Source organism: Mastigoproctus giganteus, chromosome 10 (genome assembly GCF_048544385.1).
Source record: "Mastigoproctus giganteus isolate SK-2022 chromosome 10, ASM4854438v1, whole genome shotgun sequence".
NCBI classification, from domain to species: Eukaryota; Metazoa; Arthropoda; class Arachnida; order Uropygi; family Thelyphonidae; genus Mastigoproctus; species Mastigoproctus giganteus.
Genome location: NC_143584.1, coordinates 4,986,281 through 5,012,378, shown reverse-complemented (window position 1 = coordinate 5,012,378; position 26,098 = coordinate 4,986,281). Strand labels below are relative to the sequence as shown.

Sequence of the window (26,098 nt, the reverse complement as noted above, 5' to 3'; positions counted from 1 at the left end):
GAACGTAACACGGGGATTTCCCAACAAAATAAAATACAGGGATTTCTCATTTTTTTTTTTTTTTTTTTTGACTAGCGAGTCAACAGCGGTGATTCAAAAAGAGTGGAAATGTTGAAAAATTACATCCAACATAATAGCAGGGTTTCCCCCGCACAAAAGCTCAAAAATACCCTGTTATGCGAAATTCTCTAACCGTGTTAGAGCGAAATCGTGTTATTTAAGTACCGCGTTGTGCGAGGATTGAGGCAAATTATCAATCGTGTTAGAGCGAAACCGTGTAGAAGTACCGTGTTATACGGGGGGGGGGGGGTTGCCTGCATATTTAAAAAAAAAAACTAATACAGTACTGTTTATTTGTAATATAAGTGCGTTATCTCCTTCTAGCTGGTCAATTTGTGATTTGTGCCACCGATTGCCATCGGTGGGAGGTCAAGTATACCCTCAGTGATAATGCTTCCACAGAAACTGCTGTCTAAAAAGAGATTTTCTTGGCGCAGTATAAGTTTAGTCGTTTTTGCGCCAATAAAATCAAATCAAATCAAATCTAAAAAGAGATGGCAGTGCTTAAAAATACTGTTACACATTCTTTTCTACACTTAAAGTGCTGTTTATTTTTGGTGCAACACAGGGCAACTCTTGAACTAGAAGATGGCAGGAAACGTTATCACGTGAAATGTTTCAGCATTGCCCTCATGGCCGTATGCAGATGGAGTTATACATGTCTTTTTATTTATTTAACCATACAATACCGTGCTTTGTGGACTAACGTCCAAACGCACTTACATTTACACTGTGCTGCCCCTTTATTAGGTACACGCCTGCTGTGCACACAAATGGTTTGTCCCACAGCGTTGCAAGTCACATGATCAGAGTTGTGGATAATAAATGCAGCAGAACAACCTTTCTAGTATCAGTTAAGCGTACAAGCCGTAGCGGCGCCTCCGTAGCCAGGTGGGAAGGAGCAGCAGTGCGTAGCACACGCTTCTTGATTAGACCGGGGTTCGAGCCCGTCACCACCAAATACGGTGGATGCGGAAAGGTCAGGGATTGACCACCGCATATCCCGGAGCAATATGGCCTTAGTTGCTAATGCTCCAAATAACAACAATAACCATAACCATAACAAACCGTAGTAAGAATGGGGAAAAGGAGTAATCTAACGGACTTCGAACGTGGCATGGTAGTATGTGCAAGACGTGCTGGACAAAGCATCTCTGAAACGGCAGTTCTCCTGAACTTTTCACGCATCACAGTTTCAAGGGTGTATCGAGAATGGTGCAACGAACAGAAAACATCCTCTCAACGGCACTCCTCTGGAAGAAAATCGCTTGTTGATGAGAGAGGTCACAGGAGGATGGCTAGAATTGTGCAAGCAAAAAGACGGGCCACAATGTTGCACATCACGTCAGAATACAACCTTGGTGCGTAGAACAAAATATCGCAACGGACCACTAGTCGTACTTTGTCGCGAATGGGCTACAACAGCCGGCGGCCACATCGCGTACCTTTTGATATCAATGAAGAACAAGATAGCACGCCTCCTGTGGACACAGCAACACCAGCACTGGACTATCGAGGATTGGAAAACAGTTGACTGGTCTGACGAGTCGAAGTTCCTGGTGCATCATGTTGATGGAAGGCTCAGAATTTGGCGAAAACAACATGAATCTATGGACCCGTCATGTCTGACGATTACTGTGCAAGGTGGTGGCAGTGTTATGGTGTGGGGAATGTTTTCTTGGCACACGTTGGGTCCATTGATACCCATAGAGTCACGTCTGAATGCCACATCGTACCTAAACATCGTTGCTAACCAAGTGCATCCGTTCATGTTGACAGTTTATCCTCAGTCAGATGGTTACTTCCAGTAGGATAATGCGATGGTGCACAAAGCCCGAATCACTATGGAATGGTTACAGGAACATGGCAATGACTTTTCTTTGCTGCAGTGGCCCGCTCAGTCCCTGGATCTCAATCCTATTGACATCATGAGCTGGAAAGGGCTGTTCGCTGCAGGCCTACACCTCCATCGAATCTCAAGGAACTGCATGACACACTCGTGTCTGCATGGTACTCCATTCCTGCACAACGTTTTCAGAATCTTGTCCAATCTATGCCTAGACGAATTCAGGCTGTTTTGAAGGCTAAAGGAGGCTCAACACGCTACTAGATGTACCTAATAAAGTGGCAGCACAGTGTATAATACCTAAGCATAACACTGTGCAGTTTAAACTTTACGTACACTCGAAAATCGGGTCTGTTGATCTGTCTCTCTTCCCTGGCTATCCTGATGGATAGGGTATTTTCCAACTCCCATACTTTATTCCCATTAGCAGTTGTTACGATTTGTTTCCTTACAGCATATTCATGATTCTTTTCACCCATGAACAAATCTGCTGGAATCTTTCCGGATAAAACATGCAGAGCATCATTCGACAAAGTTCTATCCCCCTTAGTAGTTTTATCCTCAATAGGGATGGTCTCTGTGCAGCTAACAACTGCCTTCTGATTGAGACTTTAACAACTCTGTGTCCCCGTGCTCCTGCCGCATAAGTTATTATGGGAACAAATAGTAATACAGCGTATTTTCATACAGCTTATTTAGATGCTTTCCTTTAATCCCCAATATGAATTCTTCATAGTTTCATATAAATATTTTTGATTTTCTTGATCATTCAGGAACCTCGCATGATCAAGAAAAGACAGCCTATCATCAGTACTATTCCTAAGTATTTCACCGCCCTAGAATATGCCAGTATGATCTGTTCTGCCTTAATCGTGGGGGCGAGCTTTCTCTCACTAAGTCCAAACATACATTTGGACTAGGTATCGAGATTTCCAACTTATTTTTTTTTTTGTTCACTCCTGAACAGTATACGACGAAATGAAGGAAGTATAATTAAGCAGTTAGAATGAATTTTAACTGGATAGCGTGATAAAAGAGTGACATATTGTGTTAAAATTTGGCACAAACAATATAACTTACGTTAGTGATAAATATTACCGTGTATAAAGTAATATAACAAAGCTTTGAGCCCTTCCCTAATCACAACTTGATATAAGTCGTTATCTTCGCCGACTTTTTTTCCATTAACAGATAACTAAATGAGATCAATTGCTGATAATCCACGATAATTACTTTTATAAAAGGCATCACGTTCCGGAATTTATACAGGTCTCTTCATTGCATGCACCAATCTCCTCTTGGTGGTCAGGATTCTTAAGGGAGATGACCTCATCAAAGAGCGATTGATCCCCCTCCCCGATTGATCAGTCAGAGATTGACCTCTGGTTAGCCAATTACTTTCCTGGATATCCCGACCATTGAGAGGAGTTGCATGTGATCAAGGGACCAGTATAGCTCTTTATAAAGGTAATTATCGCGGAGTATCAGCGATTTAAATTATAATTACCACCTAGCCCTAATGGTTGTATCGGTCTGATTGTGCTAAACTTATAAATAAATACTTCCCTGCATCCCTTGTCCTCCGTGACAGTATAGTGGTTTGTGTTTGGCTCGAAACTCAACTTTAAACATCGTGTTGGAGACGGCCACAACGAGGTCTGTAGATCCTGGTGGCTTGCCATGTAACACCTTTTGCAGTCACCGAATGTAATATCACAATACTGTACACTTGTTTATTGAGCCTGTCATTACTTATGGAGGTGAAACCTGCGCATCTACAGCGAAAACAGCGCTGAAAACTATGACATCTGATGAGTACCGGCTACTTCGTTGGATTATGTACAATTAACCGTCGTTCAGTACGGAAGTACTGAACTTTTCTAAAGTTCAGAGTACTGAACTTTAGAAAAGTTTCAGAGCGAATCTTTGCCCTCCGCTTATTTGCAACCATAAAAATGACAGCGGGCGAAATGAATACGCCATGGTTTTTTGCAACCGTGCCAATGGAGAATCTCCCCCACCCAGAACTCCTTAAGAGCTCTCATACTCTACAACCTGTGGCTTGGAGGCTCAAAAAAGTTGACAGGTTTCTTCCAATGTAAATGCGTAGAAAAGACTGATGCTGACTAAAAGAAGTTTATTGATGAAAAAGCCTAAATTAGTGAACAATTCTGATCATAACGGCATTCAAATAGTGTGAATTAGTCAAAATTTGAATCAGTCAAGAACTAACCATGTGCTGTAATGGGCTTGCGGTATTTGCAATAAATGAATATTTATTTATTAAGTATATCTATGTAAATTGTTCCATTATCTTCTTTTCGCTTCCGAATTTTTCTTAAGAGAATTTACTTTTATTCTTTCATTCTACACCTTTCCAATTTTCCAGTATCAATATTTAGTCCCTTCTTTCTAGGTTTTCAATACCTTTTGTGGTTCCTTCGTGCTTAAAAATACTTATACAATTGTTAGAATCCCAGAAGAGATTTTAATGCGAACAGAGGTTTCTGCTGTATTAATACATACAGTCCCACTTCATGCCAAAAAACTAAAAGAAGCTGCTTTCCTCATCAAATGCAGTTTGTGTACGGAAGATAATAATCTTCACCATATTCTCTGTCTTCGCATTTCAGGTGAAAATGGAGGATATGGAAAATTGGTGTTTTAAAGGGATCAGGTATTATTGCTAAAAAAATCGTAACACGAGTATTGTTTCTCTCTAGAAAATAGATTTCACTTAATGTATGGTTGGAAAAGAGGTCCCTTAGAATTGGGCGGTTCACTGGTGTTAGAGAAACTTTCATGATAGTCTAATTTTTTAAAAGTAGGTTACTTTACTCCGGAACCCCATCAGATATCAGAATGGCCAAATTCAACAGTCCTGCTTATATTCTCCAGAAGCAGTGAAAGTCTGATGCCTGACTATTACTGCATAAATACAGATGCAAATCCAGAAAGAGGAATTGTATTTGGTGCCCTATAAATTGAGCCGTTGTGGCCGGAAACTACCAGGTGGGGACCCCCAGACCTTCGGCACGGTTGTTGACCTGGTGTGTTGGTGTCAGAAAGCCGTACCGGTCCTTTATCGTAACTGTCATTTTCGAGTCTTTGACCTAGTTTCTCCGTTGTGGCCTTGAGGCGGATATTGTAATGTGGATGTGTGCATCGGAAGAACGGCTGTTGGCCTTTGGTTCCTGCAGAACGGCCTTAAACTAGGCAGTGTAATGACACAGTGACGTCTTCTTATAGATGAGTCATGTCACTCGTCACGGATCTAGCTGCAGAAACTTCACATGCAAGGGTAATCTCTCTTCACTTTTGCATTTAGTGAACCAATGAAATTTCTATTCATTTGGTACTTTTCATCACACAACGTAGTAAGCTTTCCTGTGGAAACTAACCAGTCATTCCATACTATTTCTTAAAGAATAGTTTGGTTTAATTAGTGGACAATGCTTTTAATTCATTACCATACCATCCATTTTTGCATTTCGAAAGCTTTAATTCAGCAATTAAAAGGACATGTATGACTCTCCTAACTATTGCGTGTTACGAATATTGTTTTTATTATTTCTGCGATCTCCTTTTTCACTGAGCCTAATACCTACAATGAGAAACCTAGACTGTATAACAAGGTTTTTCTCATATAATAGTGTAATATTCAGTAAAATGAGCTGCAATCCTAAATTATTCTGTGCCATTATATATTACAGGAACCATGTTATCAGTTATGTATCAAATGGAACTTGGCACACTGCTAATTAACGTACACTAACTTTTCAAAACCATTTTCTCTCATGCACGTGTAATTCCCAGGCTCCCGTGTCCGAACCTTTTCCTGCCAGGAGAGACCTGTACTGCCCTACGGACTTCCTTGGATCTACCTTTGCGGTAGAATAAACGAAATAATTTTCTTCAGTCACTGAACTGAAGAATGCAATACTACGTGGTAGATCAATTACCATACACACTTGTTTGCCCGTGTCAGCAATATAATCGAAACGGGTATCAGGGTAATGATACCTCATTATGAATAGAGGACAGCTTACTTCTGTCTGCTTTAACTCTTAATTAGTACAACTAAAGGGTATTCCTGACAGTTGATCAGCATGAGAGAAATCAGTGTCTTTATAGATTTTTTTTTATCTAAAGTAAACATATTTTCGTTTAGTTATTATAATATAAGTAGAGGTTCTGCTATCAAAGTTTTTAGGCACTATTTTAATTTTATTTTTTAATTTTAGATTTATCTAATGACCTTACACAACTTAAGGTTTTTAGAGTTGAGTATCCAGCTTGTTTATTTACCTACCAGAATACCATTCAATCCAAATCACACACTCAACACTGTTAATCTTTTTCTCATCAATAACCCTTCAAAGAACCTAGTCAACGTAGTGGTCCTTTGGGCAAGCACTTCCGATCACAACTTGATGGTTTCTTTCCAGTAGGGCCTTTCTCTCATGGAAATTCTCAACCTTGTGTCGTTTGTCATTATAAGAATGTGGACGGGCTGGTCTTCATTTATACTCCTATTTTCCTTAGTTGAATTACTGTTTTAAATCTTCCACTCCTAATGTTTGCTGAGATCGTGACAATGATGCTATTCTTGAAAAAATGAAATCCTTTATTCCGCATTCTACCCTAAAATTTCGTCATTTTTATAAACCTTAGTTTTCTAATAAATGTGCTAAGGTTGTTCGAGATAAGAATATTGCAATTGGCTTGTTTCCAACTTTGTTGGATGAATATGAATATTTTGCATCAACAGGGTGTGGACAAAATAATGTGAATCCCTATAATAAGAATTACAGGCATGCACTAATAAGGTGTTAGGCCACCCTTTTCTTTTAAAAACAGTTTTCATTCTACATAGGAAAGATTCAAATAAATCTTAATTTTCTTAAGAGAAATATTGGATCATTCTTTTCAAGCGTTTCAAGCTCCTTGAATAATGAAGATGGAGGAAATCTGCTTCTCACTCTCCTCTCCAAATGTGCCCACATTGTCTCAATAACATTTCAATTTAATGATTGTGCAGGCCATGGGGGTGCGTGGCTTCAGTTTCGTATCCTCAAATGAAGGTTATCTACATCTGGCTGTGTGTTGGAGCATTATCGTCTTGAAACATGGCATCGTTTGTGGAAAACAATGTTTGCACTATGGGAATAATCTGGTCACTCAGAATATCAAGGTAATCAGTGCCAATAATTCGGCCGTTCAAGGTGATGATACTACCTAAAGAATATCAAGATATTGCTGCCCAAGTCATTTTTGATTCTCTTCCATGTTTGACGGTTCGCACAGGGCAATCAGGATCATTTTCTACTTCTACCTTTCTATATCACCTCTAAATGAACATTAGCTTTTATTAACTCTGCTTCACAGTACTACCTGCAAGAAACAAAATTATCGTCACTGCACATTCATAAATATATAATACAGCAATTACAAAAACTACTACTTTCATATCAGGTGTTTCCGTTATTAAGAGTATAAAACTATGAATTATTAAAATTATTAAGAGACTAATGTATAAAACTTTCTTCTTGTCGAAGGGGTTTCTGATTTCTTTGAATTCAGTGCATTCTTGTTTCTTGCTAAAGCCATTGGCTGTAAAACATCTGTTCATCGATACTCCCACCTCTGTTACAACTTGATGATTCTATTGCATCCACAACCAAAGATAAAGCCGTCATCCTACTTTCTCATAACTCTAGCATCAACGATCTTGGTACAGTAACTCCTATCATACGAAATGAATTGCACTGAGTGCTTCCCGTGGTCTTGCGTCAGAATAATGGCAGAAGAATTCTGAATAATCACGATGACATTTCTCCACTTGTTCTAAAAATCTGTGCTCCTATTTTGTGTCTCCTCTTTACAGTTCTTATTCTACTGGCGTTTTTCCTTCTTCATGGAAATTTTCTCATATCCAGTTGCTAAAAACGGTGACAAATACCCCCCCCCCTTACGGTTGTTTCATTGAACTTACCTCTACTCTTTCCAAAGTAATGGAGAAATCCGTCCACCTCCATCTCTTTATCTCGAAACCTTCTGATCAATAATCAGTAATATGGATTCCGTTAATTTCGATCTACTGGTAATATATTGGCTTAAGTTGCTGATCTTTGGAAAATTTCTATGGAAAAGTTCGGTGAAACTTAAGCAAGTCTCTTGACATTTTCAAGATTTTTGATCATGTTTAGCACAGTCATATAAACAAACTCTCATCTTGTTTGTTTGTTTGTGATATAGACTGTAAAATATTTAAGGGCAAAGGCCTCATGCTACGAGGTAGAATGATTAACATATAGGTTAGTGCAAAAACATCATTTTAACGTAGCCATCTACCAAAGTAGTTAAATTGGCATCGTTTTGGTTATATCTCATATTGTGAATGCCTTCACAACGAGTTGCCATGGTATTGTACTACCTCGAATGAGTAACACTTCACCAATGGAGGACTACTGTTACTTATTCTCAGCGGATACCACCACCCAGACGGCACCGTTTCAAACCTTGTTGGCTTCTACTCGGTGGGTGGGCAGGTTCCCCGGTTTTGCAATAGTGACAACCCAGTTATGAAGTATAACTTCACAATATGAGAGATGCCTGATGGTGTGCAGTGATATAGACTATGAAATATTTAAGGGCAAAGGCCTCATGCTACGAGGTAGAATGACTAACATATAGGTTAGTGCAAAAGCGCTAACCAAAACGATGGCAGTTTAACTACTTTGGTAGATGGCTACGTTAAAATGATGCTTTTGCACTAACCTATATGTTTGTTTGTTCGAGAGTTTATAGGAATAACAGCTACTCTGGCCATATTACGCCTCCATCTTATTGTTTTGTTTGTTAATTGCAGTTGAGAGTTCCGTTTTCTTACTGACCGCTCTGTCTTCCTAATTATTAATTAGCGCTGATGTTCCCGAAGTTTTATTCTTTCTCCCAATATTAACAGCCTTCTACGTTGACTATGAATTCTGTATATAGTTTTGCTGTTATGATAACACACTCTCGATCTTCAGTTTGAGAAACCGTGCCTCCACAAACAGCTTCAACTTCTGTAATATTACCATCTATTCCATAAATGCCGATCTCTAAGTAATTCTCCAATGGAGCAAAGATAACTTAGTTGGTTTCAATCCTTCTGAAACTCTGTTCTGTCCCATATCTCGCAAAAAAAAAAAAAAAAAAAAAAAAAAATAGTCTGCTGCTCCTCTTCTTATCTTCGAAGACACTCAGATTTCTACACAAGATCACTTATCTCAGTTTTGGATTAACCTTGACTTCTAATCTCTCTTATCATAAGCACAAACAAATGTTACTTCCTGTGCATCGAAAAAACTGGGCTTTCTCTTTCGCCCTCAGCGTTACTTTTCTTCTAAACAACTACTCGCTATATACAAATCTTAAATCCGCCATACCATGGAATATTGTTCCTACACCTACTGTGGTGCCCCAGAATCTCTCTATCAAGCTTTTAGACTTATTAAAAAGAGGAAAATAAAGTTAATTAATGATCCATCTCTTTACGAAGTTTTTACACTATAACTTAGATGTTCTGTTTTCGCTGCATGCATTTCTGTAGATACTTCTATGGGCACTGTTCTTCTGAATTGTATCAGTAATTCGATTGCTGTCTTTGAAACCAATCCGAACACGAGCCTCAATCAGTGAGGCTCAAATTCACGTCCAGCTCAAAACTGACAGAACAAACTTTTCCTCATTTATCCCTTCTGCTTCTGCTCTCTGGAAAAACATTCCTTTACATGTGTTTTCAAAAATTAGTCTACCGAAATTGAAGTCTGATCTAAAAAACTATATTTTATCTTCTGTCTTATCAACTCATGTAGGGTACTAAGTATCATAGATTTTAATACATTTAAATATAGTTGGTGCTCCACTTATTAAGTAGTACACTGCTAATGACAACTTGCATATAAAGTTCTAATTCAGTTAGGACCTTCTTCCACAGCGTGGAACAGTCTGGGTTCGACTTCCGTCGCGTTGATAAATACTTCCCACCGAGATAGTAGGAACTTTATTGCATCTTTTCACCTCGTGACCGATTTAGTCAGTTTCGAATGAGGGTTGACTAGTTCCCCCTTCCATGGGATCGATGTTTTTATCCAGCAAACTGACCATTTACACATGGAATTCACAGACAAAATATATTGATACCTTGTATCCATAGTTGCCTTTGCGCATATTATAAATAGGCCAAACTTTTCTTTCTCGATTCTTCAAACAGATGATGAAATATTTACACTCACGAAAAAGAAAGAAGCCACCTTCTGAATTTAATGTCCTGACCTCATCACCATAAAATCCAGATTATTCTCTCTTTGCATTTGGATTATTCTCTCTGCCACCATCCTGCTGTTCGCCATGCTTCACGTAGTGTTCCAAAGAGTACGTACTTTTATGTTCGCACAGAAACATAAAACTCTGCACTTGCGGTAAGAATTTGATCAGTGTATGTTTCCCAGAGATGGACCAGTAAACGTGGTTCTCTTTTGAATAAACCTCATAGCGATTAGGGGAAGCGCTTTTATGTGGCTTCGTTTCGAGGGCACAGTTTTCCTGCATTTTACTTCACTTCTTGTGTGAACTTCATTCAACTTTTCATCTTTCGCAAAAATCGCATTTTAAAATTCTGCATGAAACACTTAAATGGAGAAAGCTAAATAATTATCCGTGCTTTGAAAACTTCAAGCAGCATCTGCAGGGAAGACAAAATCATGCCATGTGAAGCTAATTTTAATATTCATTTTTAAGAGAAACTTAATAAATAAAATTGTTAACTTCCGAAACCCACAATAACAGCGAAGCAATTCATTTTCTACTTCGTTTTCAAACCATTAACGACACAGAAACGTGTTTTTATCATTTCCATTGCATATGTCATGATGCTAAGCTGACCATTGGATTCTCTTTGCAGTACGATGCCGTTCAACTAAGAAGGAATGAATTTAGAACCCAGGAATCTTTCGCCCCCTGTATAAGAAAGCCCCCTCCCATCTGAAGATAAAGCTATACAGTTATCCGTCCATCCCATTTGAAAAATAATATATTTTAGTAGGGGATAGTTTCACCAACATCCTAACCAATCGCAAAAAAGTGACTGTGGATTAATTGAATTGATTAAAACGCATTAAGTAATTATAATGTATAACAAGAAGATAATTTATATTAAAAATTAACTTGAAATAAATTTTTAAAAAGTTAAAAACTGCTATTTATTAACTTTTCACATAACATCAAAAGTAACCACTAGAGTAAAGTATTGGGTAATTGTATTTATATAACTGTATCCTAACCCAATGGTTCTCAACCTTTTTTTGTTCGTGGCCCACTTCTGAGTTTCATTCACCTCTGTGGCCACCCCTCATATTATTTAATTATAATAAATTCAATATTTATAATAAATATGTACTTTATCAACTGCGCTTTTTATTTATAACATATAATATTTGTTTATAATATAAGGAATATTAATAATAAAAAAAAGGATTTATTAACTACAATCTTTATTTATAATAGAATTTTTACTCATATAATATTTTGTTTATTCACAATATACAATTCGAAAATTGTAGATCTCTTAAAGTACCATTTATAACTGACACAATATAATAGCAATGACACAATATAAGTGGGCCACGAGTTTTATTTTCATGGCCCACTTAACAGTTTTACAACTTTTACCTGCGACCCCTCAGAAATACAGCATGGCCCATTACAAATTAGCAATGACAATGTTAGGTTTAATATAAAAAAAAAAACACTTAAGATTTTTTATTAAGCATTGACAAGTTTACAGCAAAAGGAAAAAAAAGATTAATATTAATTAATCATCCAAGCGATCTGCATTTCCCATAAATTTTGAGAAGATAGACAGACTTCACGGACTTGACAGTTTAGATGATCCTATAAAAGTTCTACTGGATTTAATTCAGGCGATTGTGGTGGCCACACCATAATTTGCATTATCTCCTCCTGTTGTTTACTTGCAAAAAACTCCCTGCACAGTTTAGAATGTGCCTTGGGTCATTATCATGTTATAATATAATTTTTTTTCCACAGGATATTGCATTGTGTTCAAGAATGTTTTTACAGACTTCTTTTTCTTAAATTCCTTCAGCTGATCGTATCACATAAACTACGCTTGGATCCAAAAATTTCAAATTCATATTTGGATTAATCTGTCCACAGTACTGTTTTTCCACCCTTCAGTTGTCCAATGTTGATGACTTTTAGCCCAAACCAACCGTTTCTTTCGATTTTCCTGTTTTAATAAGGGTTTCGGACGGCTGCACGATCTTGAAGTACTGTTTGTTTAAGACGAAGTTTTATAGTTGGTGTAGACATCGGAGTTTCTTTGTTCCGAATTGAACTCAGCTCGGATTTCATTTGCAGTAAGTCGTCGATTGCATTAGAAATCAGTGTTATGGTCTTATCCTGCTTCTGTTCTTACGCACGGTCGTACTATCTGGTTTGTCCTTTAAACTGCCAGTCTCCTTGAATCGTCGAATGGTACTTTGTACTCCTTTAAATGAAACACCTAGTTTTTTGCCAGTACTTCTCGTAGAATAACTTTCTTTATACAAAGTTATAACAGCATTTCTTTTCTCAACACTCAGTTCCTTATTTATTGCCATTTTTATCACGAAACAAAAACTTACACCAAACACTCTTTTTGAATGATGGGTGTTCGATTTTATGAGTTACAACTCCCACTTCCTTGAATATTCTAGAATCATTTATAGTCTAGAGTCTTCTGTACTTTTCTGGAAATTTCTCGAATATTCTAGAAATTTCTTAAATATTATTTAAAGTTTTTTGATTTTGTATATAACAGAAAATATTTTAATAAAAATTGGTAAACAAGTTGGTCTTATTTTAATGAAAACTTTGCGTTTCATGGAGTAAGAACTGGTTCGTAGAAATTCATGCAACCGCTATCCCCAATCCCCATAAATGTCAGATAACTAAGCTTGCTGCATTATTCATCATATTTAAAAATAAACTTTGTAAATGTTTTTTTTCTCCTAAAACATAGCAAAATAGTTTGATATGTTATTTTGTAGTAAGGGACGTTACACCTTTTCAACGTATGGCTGTGGCTGACTCTTATATTATTTTATTTTTGCGTCTCCCGAATAGATTCGTGGAGATAGGAAATCCAGGCCTGAAGTGGTGTAGCCAAACTTTTGTTCCACACTATACTTGAGCTTTAAAATTGTCGAGTAACTTGGGGGCACCCTATGTTGATTGTAGCGCTACACCTAGGATTAAGGAACATGTCAGAAATAAAGATTCAGTATATTATAATCCCACCACAATCTCAAGGCTTCACGCGCTTTTTTTTTTAATCACTCTGCAATTACTTCAAGTATCGTGAAAGTTTTTGCCGCTATTTTAGGTCCCCAGTTTAGTTTCTGTTACCATTTGCTTAGCGACCTGTCGTCATTCGCGGCACAAATGTTCCGTATTCACACCCCAAATGTCAACACATTAAGAAAAGAGCGCTCAGAGCTGAATTTATGCGTAGAAGTTAGGTAAAGTTCACGCAAGTTATATTTCACGCTACGGAAGACTTTGGTTCGTGTGTGTGGCTTCCATCTAAATGACATCCAGAGGAATATCTGCGTGAGAGTCTTGTGTTGAACATTAACCACGTGTGGAGGACAGGCACACAAATAAATATGGGCGGACACGCATACAGATAGAGTGACATGCGAGTACACGATAGACTGAATGAGTGACTTATCCGGCTACGGTCCGTGCTCAAATTCATGAGACATTTAATTGACTAATAACGCCGAAGTGGCACACAGACTTGGTCGTTTAAGTGGGCCAAAGCGAACCTTATCATGGAACCCTTTAGTGGCCAGCAGCATCATAATAAAAATGGCAAGAAAAGAGAGCGATTTAAAGCCGCCTTTTCAGCTGCCTGGTCGCCTAGTTGTTGACTTAACGCTGCAGTAGCTAAGAAATAAGTACCGTTACAGCCTTCTTAATGGTCTGGTCTAACACGCAATTAAACAGCGAGCACCCAACTGGCCGCTACGGCTCACTGCCAGAGGTCTCCAGCGGCCATTCCCCAGTATCGGCGATAAATGGAATTTCGGTGGTCAACTTCCGCACAATAAAGCATTTTGCCAAGTTGGCCGATGGGAACGCGCACTGTTTCTTCTAATGTTTTGGGGGCGGTTAGTTCCTGCCCTTTTTCGGCGCCTCCGTTAGCGCTGTGTAGGACTGGTAGATCTGAAAACTCTCGTTTAGAGCAAATAACTCCACTGAAAACCTACAAGGCTGCAACAGGAAACTACACCTTGTTCAGCAGAAACGATAAAGGAGCACAATAAAATCTTTGAAAAGCCAGGAGCAGGCTCACTTTCTACGCCCCCTTTCCACTCCTCGTTAATCATCGCTTGTGGAAATGGTGATATGGTTGAATTTCAAGTTTAATTGGCCCTTCTTTAGCACAGTTTGTTTCCAAACTGTATTAAAAACAGCGGATTTAGCTCATTCGAGTGTTTTTTGTGGTGTTTTTGGGGACAAATATATTGTAAAAATATTTGATTTATATTCACTCTCCCCAATAAAAATTAAACTCGCTCCGTGGAGTAGCAAAATTCTTATGGTCACCAGTACAAGATTCGATTTTGAGGCTTCTATTGTTAATTTTATCGGTTCAACATAATTTTAAGGGCAATCAATGTATAATATAATGTTTTTTTATTATTTATTTATTTATTTATTCAATTGGTTGCTAGTTACAATCGCCCCTTGTACAGCATGCAAGCCAGAGGGGATTTTTTTAATGAATCAATCAACTTTTAAATACATTTTAAAGGACTGTCTCAATAGTAGTAGTAGAGGAATGGGATGCAAGAAAGCAAGCGTATGAGCTTATGTAGCATCAGCCAAATCAGCCAACCATCAATTTTACACATCCATTCCCATAAAAGTTTGTCCAGGTCCTCAAATTTATTTAAGCTATCAGCTTCCACAACGACAGATGAAAGTTTGTTTCAGCAATAAATACCCGCTGGCTAAATGCAAATTTCCGCACATCTATTCTACAACGGTCTTTCCTCAACTTGAAGTTATGCCCCCTCAGGTTCGTAATCTGAGCAAGAGGAAGAATCTCATCAGAATTCAGCGTGATCAACCCATTAAGGTGTATAAGACCTTAATCAGATCACCTCGCAGGTGCCTAGTCTTCAGCCGCTGCAATTAGCAGAACTGAGGCCTTTCTTTGTAAGAGGATCCCTTCGTTCTCCTCATCAATCTTGTTGCCCTTCTCTGTACACGCTCAAGCAACTTTACATCCTTCTTAAAATGATGCCTCCAGACCTTTACGCGGTACTAAAGTCTTGGCCTGACCATTGCCTTATACAAAGGGATAAGCATAACACGCATAGATGTAGGAATTTTGTGAAACTCACAAATTTTGGGATCCTAAGAAGTCTTAGACTTCTTAGTGGCTAAATCTGCCGCTGGAATAGTCGAATGGTCATGCATCAGAGTGCAGCAGCCCACGCTTTTGAGTGGGCCAAACTATATTTTTAAGCCACCCGAATAATTAAATTCATCTGCGGTGCTGTGTCATATGTCTGTTAATTGCGTGTGTTCTATGGTCGATTTGTCTGTTTTGCTGGACGAAAATCCCCCAGATTCTAGGGGAAAAACCTTGCTATCTACGCCCGAGACCGACTAATTCAGCCACTGATTGAAAAAAGCCCATTACAGTTCCTCGCGTCATCGACGGGATTCGAACCCGGGCCTTTTCCACCCGGTGTTGGGAGGACGGTGACGATACTGTGCTACCCACGAAGACTTTTGATTGGGCCGTGAATAGAGTTCACATTTAATGGTCATTCAATTCGCAGAATGGCAGTGCTACCATGCAACCAAGTTTCGGCGAACCGGTAGATCGCACATGCGAGTGTATGCTGAATAATACGCTGACACAATTGCAAGTTTTGTCATGTCTGGTTTTGCAAAGCGGTCTTAAGTTATTAGTCTGCGCGTGTAGCACAGTGGTATCGTCACCGTCCGGGTTCGAATCCCGTCGATGACGCGAGGAACTTTAATGTGCTCTTTTTCACTCCGTGGCTGAGTTAGTCGGTCTCAGGCGGAGATAGCAAGGTTTTTTCTTCAGAAACTGGGGTTTTTCGTCTAGCAAACAGACAAGTCGACCATAGAACACACGCAATTAACATACATAAGACACAGCACGGCATATGAATTTAATTATTCGGGTGGCCAAAATATAATAGTTTGGTTTGGTTTTTTTTTTTTTTTTTTTGGCCTTAAGTTATTTGCTATAACCTTGAACTGTTTTGTGAGCTGCGTAATGGAAGATTTGAAGACTGAGTCATGTGGTATGAATGCCTCAGACTGGAGAAATGCCGGAGGTTTATGGAGATAAGTGTGAAGAAAACTGTAATTTTTTAAGTAGCATATTAAAGAAAATCGAGCATCTGCTGCCAACAACGACCATTCTCAAAGACTTTACAAGGAAATGCCTTCTGGGAATGTTTTTGTGAGTAGTTTAATCGATTGCGTAAGTTTATACACTTCGAATGAGAATATTTCGAAAAGAGAGAGCAGTGTGACGAAAATTAAGGTATAGGCCCATATAATTAAAATACCATGTTAATTTTATACATAAGATATTTAAAAGTTCGCCATTCTGACTGCCATCTGGTGTTGCTGTCACCGAGAAAATAGTTAACTTGACGCACTGCCCACTATTGCTTTTATATATATAGTTCTCAATGTAAGCCTTGAATCAGTTCGATAAAATAATTTAAATGATTACACATTTTGCTTTCGAAAATTTGTACATTGACTTTTCGTTTGAAATAAAAAAATAACGTTCTAAGATGCATATTCTAAAATAGTTTTAGTGGTTGGTTGAAAACCTTGACAATCTACACACAATTGAACAGTTTCCCTCATGTCCATTTAAGGTAACACGATTGATTTTTTTTTTAACTAGTTTACTCTTCTGTTATCCAATTAATTTGAACTCGTTTTCTTGTAATGTATGGAAATTTAGAACTGCCAACCTTATTTCTGCGTTTGTTTTTCTTGTTTTTGCAGTGGTACCATTGCGACTTGAATCAAGTAGATCCCGAGCTTCGTGAGCTGTTTACACCCAACGGACCTGATGAAGACACTGAAGCGTTCCTGGAGAAATGCTACGAGAAGTCAGACTGGATATTCACCCAGCTTTTCCACCTCCTTGCCAAATCCCTTCTGTGCTGGTTCATGACAAGGACGTCTGTCAACGGGTAAGTACGAGTCCTCTGATAGAAGATAAATACCTTCTAAGCAAGCGACAGTTGTGACCATTTTAGCACTCTTAGAAAGTGGCCGTTTTTTAAAAGAAAACGTCGCGCTGGCCCTCTTATATAATTGGGACACGGAAACCAGTACAAATAGTAGGTATTTTTTGTGCGATAATAATCACTGAATTTAAAAATTACGTTGTTTTGATAACTGCCTGTGTAACCCATTCAATAGAAATATGTATCACCTATTTCTTTTATCGTATTTTGTTTAAGAAATTGGTTACTCTTTAAATAAGCATTTCGAAAGTAATAATTACTTTGTAGAATCTTTGAATGAATATCTGAGTGAACGAACTATAGCAATTATGGAAAATGGCAGAGTTAAAGGACCTGAGTAACTTTCCCTCTTGTGCAGTTGTTAGAATCGCCATCATTCCCACACCGGGTGAAAAAGACTGAATTCGAATCCCCTCAATGCCGCGAGGAATTTTTATTGGTCTTTTTCACAACTTGGATCAGTTAGTCGGTCTCAGGCGAGGGTAGCATGGTTTTTTCTCCCGGAAACTCAGGTTTTTTCATCCAGCAAACAGAAAATCGACCACAGAACAGACGCAATTTACAGATAGCATACACAGTGCAATATGGCCGTAGTCGCTGATGCTCCTAAAACTCTAGGAAAAAAGACTTCGGGGTAGATTCAGTTATATAGGCCTAATATGAATGTGGCTATTTTTACTAAATCATAAATATTTTGTACATCCTCATTTCATGATGTGATGTAATACAACTTTTCTCACTGTTTTCATTATCTGTTATGTCTTGTTGGATTTTTAATGCGAAAACTGAATAAAGGGAGATAGAAAGTAAAGTTGATCAGTTTTATTTCATTTTATGGAACCTTAACTAACTAACCAGGACCGTGTTAAGATTGAAGGATACGCATCCAGGTGCAAGCTCTCATGTTCGGCAAATCAGTACGGACCTTTTCCTGGTGCAAAGAGGGTAGCTAGTTTGCATCTGGGTGCTTATAATTAATCCATCGATTTAAAAAAAAAGATATGTACTATTGTTTAAAACGAAACTTTCAGACTCTACATGAAATTCGAAAAATGGGGCAAGCAAAATTTTATTTTAGTCGTATTTTGTAAAATGTTATATTTGAATTTTGAATCAATGGTTGGAATTTTAGACTGAGAGACACTTCTGTTGACTAAGGAAAATAAAAGAGCTTTGTTCAGTAAAGCTGATAGCTCTAACAATTATAAAGAAATTATATTTTCTTTGGTTGCTTGGAAATGGCCAACTTTGATCGGGCAAGCTGATTCACTTCCCTCCCCAAAAAGTCTACCCTCGCGGATAAAAGCAATTTCTGTTCTTCAACGCCGTATTTCGAAAGCGTGGATTCTAATCCGATCATGGTAAAAGGAATTTTATGATTTTTCCCCACACTGTGGCCAAGTTAGTTACTCATGAGCAAAATAGACAAACCAGCCATAAAGTGCATGTAATTTACAGACACATCGACCTTCATGGGAGCCCTCGTGGATAGCACAGTTTGGTAGAATCGCAGTCCTCCTCACACTGGGTGGAAAAGACCTGAGTTCGAGTCTCGTCGATGACCTGAGGAATTTTTATTGGTCTTTTCTCCCAGAAACTTGGGTTTTTAGTCCATCAAACAGAAAATCGACCACAGAACACACGCAATTTACAGACAGTATACACAGAGCAATATGGCCTTAGTCGCTGATGCTCCTAAACAACAGCAACGATCTTCATAGTTTTCATAATAGGTTGTTGCGGAGCAGTAAGAAATTTCCTAACACCATTACTAATATTTTTCCTTGAAAAAAGAAAACACTTAATTTTTTTTTTTTAATTTACTGTGTTGGTCAAACCATAAAGCCTTCTTTTTCTAGGCAAATGTCCAAAAAAACAACGAAGGTATACGAGGTGCATATAGTGATATTTCAACATTCAGGTAGCCTTCTGAAAAAGTTAGCTTTTTTTTTTTTTAGTTTGAAACCATCTTAGATCACAAGTAACGGAGGCAGCAAAACGGAACGGGACAGTTGCTGAATTAAATAGTGAGTTCCTATAATTCCCTAGCAGGTCTTAGCCAGAAGCCATCTCAAACCTTTAAACGAAGGATCAGTGTGCAAATAGATGAAAGTTAATGAAACACGAACAGTTGCCTTCTTTCAAGAAATTTGGAATGACTAGGGTGAGTATGTTCTGCATACTCACCCTACTATTGACTACAGTTTTATTCTTAATAACCGTTAATCCACATTTCCCTTGATCTTATCAAGTGAAGTTCACCATTATATGCTATCCTACGTGTTCCTGGTCGGCAGAATGCGTCGCTGTCTGCCACTTTGGAGATATTTAGGTTCGATATCCGTCGAAGATTGTAAGGATTTCTGAAGTCCTCTTCAATCGGTAGTTAGCCGATCTTTGGCGGAGAATGTAGGTTCCTACTTTAATAAATCTTTGGGAATATCTACTGGAGCTTCAATTATGAACTGTCAAGCAAGAAAAGAACAGGCAGTCGACCTCCTTTCAGGTGAGAAGAAGGTATTATAAGTTTTTTACTCAATGTTTAAATTATTGGCTTATAATAAAAATTATAATTTAATAATCTTATAGTAATCTTATGTTCTGTGTTTTTATTTTTCAAATTTTGTAAATAAGTTTTACAAATTTTCAGATAATGTAATCACACTCAGTACTACTGTAAAAGGGCCAGATATGTGATTAGTATAGTTTTCTGTGAATTATGTGTTCTGTTGTTCAAGCCACTTGGCTACCCCGAAGCATCAGTCACGTGGACAGATGATCCTTGGTACTCGTCCACACCACGGTAAGGTGAGCCAGTGCCATTAGAGTACATACTGTCTCAATTCGCAACTCTTTCTCACTTGATGTTGTCAAAAGGTGGGGCAGATTTCTCTGGGGGCTCCACTCCGGAGGAGGCGAAAGGAAAAAAAATATATATACAGGGTGCTTCAAAAATAATGGTCAATAATTTAAAGGTGAAAAGTACAAACTAAAATAAGCAAAAAGTCTGAAACCATCTTAGATCACAACCTTTAAACGTTTTCGAGATAATGCACATTTTCTGTTAAGATCCGCCACTGACTATGGGAGCACTCTGGGAGGGTAGTCTGTATTGCTGAGACCTTGTACACGCTGGATATGGTAGGGGTACAGTAATTGGCGTTGTGAAATTCGCCACACACTGCTATGACTCAGTACACGCTCTTGCTGAGCAACCCTCCTTGTCGAAATTCCTGGATTTTTTTTTTAATTCGTTCTAACACCCTTTCCTCAACATCAGGTGTTATGTTTCTGGGCCTACTTGCTCGTACTCCATGTGCGAATCGCCCATGTTCTCTAAGGCGTTGATGTACCCTGATGAATGTGTGCCTGTTGGGCTGCCTTCGGCGGGGAAATGCTTCTTGGTACAAACGTGCTGCCTCGAGTGCACTGCCGTTGGCTTTACCATACAAGAAGTGCATGTCCGCATACTCTTCGTTGCTGTAACCTCTTTCCATGTTGACTATCCGTTGACAAGTACTAGTATGCCTGCTACGTATCAGAGCATTGAAAGAGGGGAAAGGGAGAGAATGAACTTAACCTAACCTAAACAAACAAGTCAGTGGTGGATCACAACTCTGTACAGTTCACCTTGTCAGTGGTGGATCCCTACTAGAAATGGCAATATCTCGAAAACTATTCATTTAAGGATCCATGTTTACTAGGCTTTTTTTGCATATTGTAGTCTGTATAATTCACCTTTAAATTATTGACCATCACTTTTGAAACACCCTATATAATGCGTAAATGAAAAAAAAAAAAAAAACCTGGCAACCTCCCCCAAAAAAAAATTAAAAAAATAATGATAATATATATATTAGATATGGATCTCCTTCCCCCCACGAAGACACGCCATAGCGAAGTAGAGACCCAGTAGAATCCTGTGGCAAGTCGCATACCAAAGTAACTCAAGAAGCAACGCTGGAGACCATCCTCACAGCCGTGTAAACTGTGCTGCCATAGCACCCACCAGGATCAGTGGAAGAGAAATGAGAGACCAGCAGCAGAAGAAAGGAAAAAACAGGGAACCACCATCATGCGAAAGAAAGCTTCAGCAGAAGATAGAACAACTAACAGTCAAGATAAGTCAATTGGCCCAGTACCAATGGGATAATAGGAGTAAGGCATATCGCTGTCAATTTTAAAATCTGTCTATGCATCCAGTTGACATGGGTAGCCAGTGCAATGTTGAGCCAGTTTGCTGTGACATAAGCACTGGGAAAGAAAAAAAAAATTAAAGTAGGTGTGTGTTATAGGCCTAATGAATCTGATGAGTACAACGAACAGCTGTACAGAGAAATAGAGTGGGTCACTAAACCAGAATGTCTTATAATGTTTGATTTTAACTTCCCGGATATTGTCTGGAACTTGTGGGTTAGTCACTCACACACTTGCAAGACTTTTGTGGACTTCTTATATGACGGCGCCTCCGTAGCCAGGTGGGCAGGAGCTGCAGTGCGTAGCACATGCTTCTTGATTAGACCGGCGTTCGAGCCCGTGACCACCAAATACGGAAGATGCGGAAAGGTCAGGGATTGACCATAGCATATTCCCGGAGCAATATGGCCTTAGTTGCTAATGCTCCTAAAAACCAAAATAACAATAACAACATCTTATATGACTGCTTTCTACAGCTGCATGTTTGAGAAGCAACAAGAGGGGATAATACTCTTGATCTGGTTATCCAGAGTGATTATTCGTGCATTAAGAATCTACAGATAAAAGAACCACTAGGTTGCAGTGATCCAGTGCGTTGATTTGGGATTTACTTAAAGTTGTTTGTTTGCTATTTGGTTTTTAGGAGTATTAGCAACTAAGGCCATATTGCGCCGGGGATATGCGGTGGTCATTCCCTGACCTTTCCACATCCTCCGTATTTGGTGGTCAAGGGCTCGAACCCCGGTCTAATCAAGAAGCGCGTGCTACGCACTGCTGTTCCTGGCTACGGAGGCGCCACTTAAAGATGTAACTACCATCAGGGGTTAAGGGAAGGGTTTTTGCTTTCGTAAAGGTGACTACAGTGGTTTCAGACAGTTTTTAAATTATATACAGTGTGAGTATTTGCAACTGATGGTATTACCATCAGCAAATTCTAAATGGGAAGTGTTCAATGAATTAATCATAGAAGCTTCTAGGCTTTTTCTACCAATTAATAAATAGTCTTCACGGTATAGGCCTAAATGGATGTCGGATGAACTCATGAGACTCGTGGCAAATAAGAAAAATGCATGGGATGTATATAAATTATCAGGCAACATAGAAGCCTGTGGTAGATATATAAACCCTGTAATCAAGTCACAAAGAAGGTTAGGCAAGCGAAGGCAGATTACGAGAAATGTTTGGCAAAGAAAAACAGCAAAGACTTCTTCACTTATGTAAACTCTAGAAGGAAGGGTATGAATCAAATTGGTCCACTTGATATTGATGGTTTCCTGTTGATGATCCTGCTCAGGTTGCTGACAAACTAAATGAGTATTTGCAAACGAGAAAAATTCTTTAGCGAAATAGATGCCAGAAGTTTATCAAACTCTAACAGAGAGCTAAATGATTTTGTAATAGCTGAGAGAAAAGTGGAAGAGAAATTGTTGAAAGTAAACATAAGTCATATCTTTATTGCAATCTGCGAAAATAAGTAAATTTTACATGGATGCCTGATGCAATGCCCATAACAACAAAAATGCTAAGGGTTCGACACCTGGGGGTGAATCTACTAAATAAGGCACCTGGGGGTGGATCTATCCAATTATATTAAGGAAGGATGTAAGCAAACCCTTAGCCATAATTATGAGAGCATCCTTGGATTCAGGGGATGTCCCCGCTGACTGGAGATGTGCAAATGTATGTCAATTCACGAAGGGGGATAAAAGGGTGACACGAGCACACCTGTTTGTCTGACTTCTGTTTCAGGGAAAATAATGGAATCACGGATTGAAGAAGTAATGCAGAATCATCTAGACAAGTCCGCAGTTATACTTCAGACACACCGATTTGATTGGGTACTGTGATGTGTTCACAAAGACACTGGATACAAAAATAATAATAATATTAATAATTTTAATGTCATATACTTGGATTTTGATACTATTTTACTTAAAAGACTAACATGCAAATTGCAGCGGTGTAGCATTAAGGGCAAGTTGCTGCAATGGATAAAAAGAAATGATTGAGTGGGAGAAGACAGAGAATGAATGGTAATCAATGGACACTGTTCTTCGTGGACTAATGTTATTACTGGAGTGTCCTAGGGTTCGCTGTTTCGCCCATCGTTGTTTTATATGGTCTTTATGTAACATAACAACTTGCAGTACTACACTCAGGTTAGTAGAAAATGAAAAAATACTTGAGGGTGATTGTGCAGTCGGATATGAAATTCTCTGAGAATGCATACAGGCTACCAAGACAGCTCATGGGGTTTTTTTTTTTTTTTTTTTTTTTTTTTCAGCAATATTCAGGAATTTTGCTAGCTGGGATAAGGAGGTGATTATCACTTTGTACAAGGGTGGTCAGGCCTCACCTTGAGTACTGCATACAAGTCTGGAGGCCTCATTTTTCGGAAAGATGTGGAGCTTCTGGAACGAGGACAGAGAAGGCCACGAGAATGGTCAGGGGAACAAATGGGGTGCTCTTATCAAGAAAGGCTTCACTTCTGCAAATTGCAGTGTCTGGAGACCAGGCATCTGCGAGTTGATCTGATTGAGGTGTTTAAGGCTTTGAATGGATTGAGCAAGCTCAATCCTGATGGGATTCTTCCTTCTTCCTCTTGCTCAGATTCCAAAAAAATGAGATGTCGTAAATTCAAGTTGAGGAAGAACCGTTGCAGAATGCATGTGCGGAAGTTTGCCTTTAGCCGGCGAGCCAGCAGATGGTCGATTGCTGGAACAAACTTCCATTTGTTGTTGTGTTGTAGAAGTTGAAAGCTTAAATAAATTTTCAAGAAAGACCTAGGCAAACTATTAGAGAATGAATAGGTGAAATGGGATATGTCGTGTTTTTTTTTTTTTTTTTTTTTTTTTTTGCTAATACTGATTACACTTGCTTTCTAGCATCATTTACCACTACTATTGCTAACTTCTGCAAATGTTATATAGTCATTTATTATGACTGGTTTAGGCAAAATGGCATCCATCCCTATTAATTTGGGAACTCCGGAATTTCAGTATAAACGACCTTGAAGTCAGAAATGCTTCTTAAACGTGCAATCTACTAAGATTCATTAAGAATGATTCAACACAGGTTATATGTTTGACCTTCGTCACTCGGTACAATTTCCAACTTTCATATGGCCCATCAACAGGATGCCACTGGAAACTTCAAAAATAAAAAAATAAAAAACCTTAATGATATTAACATAATACCTGTTACTATTTAGATCTCTGCTGAAAGAAGATTTTACTTAATAAATTTATTAGGCTTTCTTTCAGACATACTCCCAACCACTTGGATTTGCGTAGCTTGCAAATACATGATAGATATAAGCTAGTCTGAAATCAAGTCGCAAAGGAGGTTACACAAGTGAAGGAGCGAGAGTGCATCGCACGCGTTCCTTGAGTGGACCGGGGTTCAAGCCCGTGACTGATAAATATTTGTATTGACGATTTATTGTAAACTCTACTGACTTGGTTGTCGTGCCGGAGTATAAACAGAAAATTTATTTATTTATTTATTTGGAAACCTGAACAATAAATTTTATTTTTTTATGTTTTCCCTCTTTTTTTCTCCAATGTTATTATTTATGTGTCGTCTCTCATATGTTATTAATAGCATACTATATTATGATTTTTAATGCTTAATAGGTTGTGAACATCCTTCACTTTTTCTCTTTGTGAAAGATCATTGCAATTTTCACAGTCTAGCGCTAGTCCTTGGGATGAGGCGCAGTGCACCAGGGACCCCGCTGAAAAGGGGTCTTTCCCCTTTTTTCAATTGTGGAATTGCAATGTTAGCATTTCTTCGCCTCTTGCCTGGCGTTTTTTGGTCAAGTTCAAGGAGTTTTTCTGCAGTAGTCAAATCTTCACCATGTAATTGAGTAAATCCACCATATCAGTCTCCTAACGTTATCCAAGCCAAACTTTAGACTTTATCAATTATGGATATCACGTGCTGACTCTAAATCCAAGGTAATTGTGAATATAACCAGACTTCTTAACTTATTTTCGCGCTGTTTCGTCTTATCCAACAGAATACATTCTACTTAGGTTTAGCAAGAAACTTCGCAAAGTACAGGTAACAACTTTGCGATGTTTCTTGCACAACAAATTAACAACTCTATGTAAATGAAGTCACCATAATTTACCAGTTGTGCTGTCCTTACAGTCACTGAAGAAGTGATATAGTAAGTACCACGAAACGTCTGAGAATAAGGTTTAATTCTTTTAGAAATTAAAAGCAGATTTTAATCAATTTGGATAGCTGCTATTTGGTGGTGGGCGCATTTCTCAATATTTCTAGAAATTATTTTTAAGGTTGTTATGACATGATGTGTCGCAAACCGAATATTGGTGATAATTTTGAAGTGTCATTATAATGAAATGTCGTTAAGCGAGGTATTCTTGTATATATTGCTAGACGCCGGCTGAAATTGGAAAATAAAACAAGAAAGATAAACGTCCAAGAAATTAGATTAATTTCAACTGGTGGTGGTGTTGATCTGATAGGAATTCCTCATGTTAGGAATTCGTTGTGACAAAGCCAGAAGCACCATATACAATATCAGGGACAACACTTAACGCCTGATCACGTTTTGAAGTTCATAAAGCTGATCCTAGGCGTGATTGAC

General features: G+C 38.4%; 1 protein-coding gene across 2 annotated transcripts in view; it reads left to right on the top strand.

Annotated features, from left to right (window-relative positions):
* LOC150078644 (protein-L-histidine N-pros-methyltransferase) overlaps window positions 1-26,098 on the top strand; it is a 392,865-nt gene that overhangs the window by 217,242 nt on the left and 149,525 nt on the right. For both annotated transcript variants that reach the window (XM_090382514.1, XM_090382515.1), the window contains exon 3: window positions 17,036-17,226. In XM_090382514.1, the coding sequence (XP_090238640.1) occupies window positions 17,036-17,226 (191 nt within the window). The remainder of the gene's footprint in view (window positions 1-17,035; window positions 17,227-26,098) is intronic.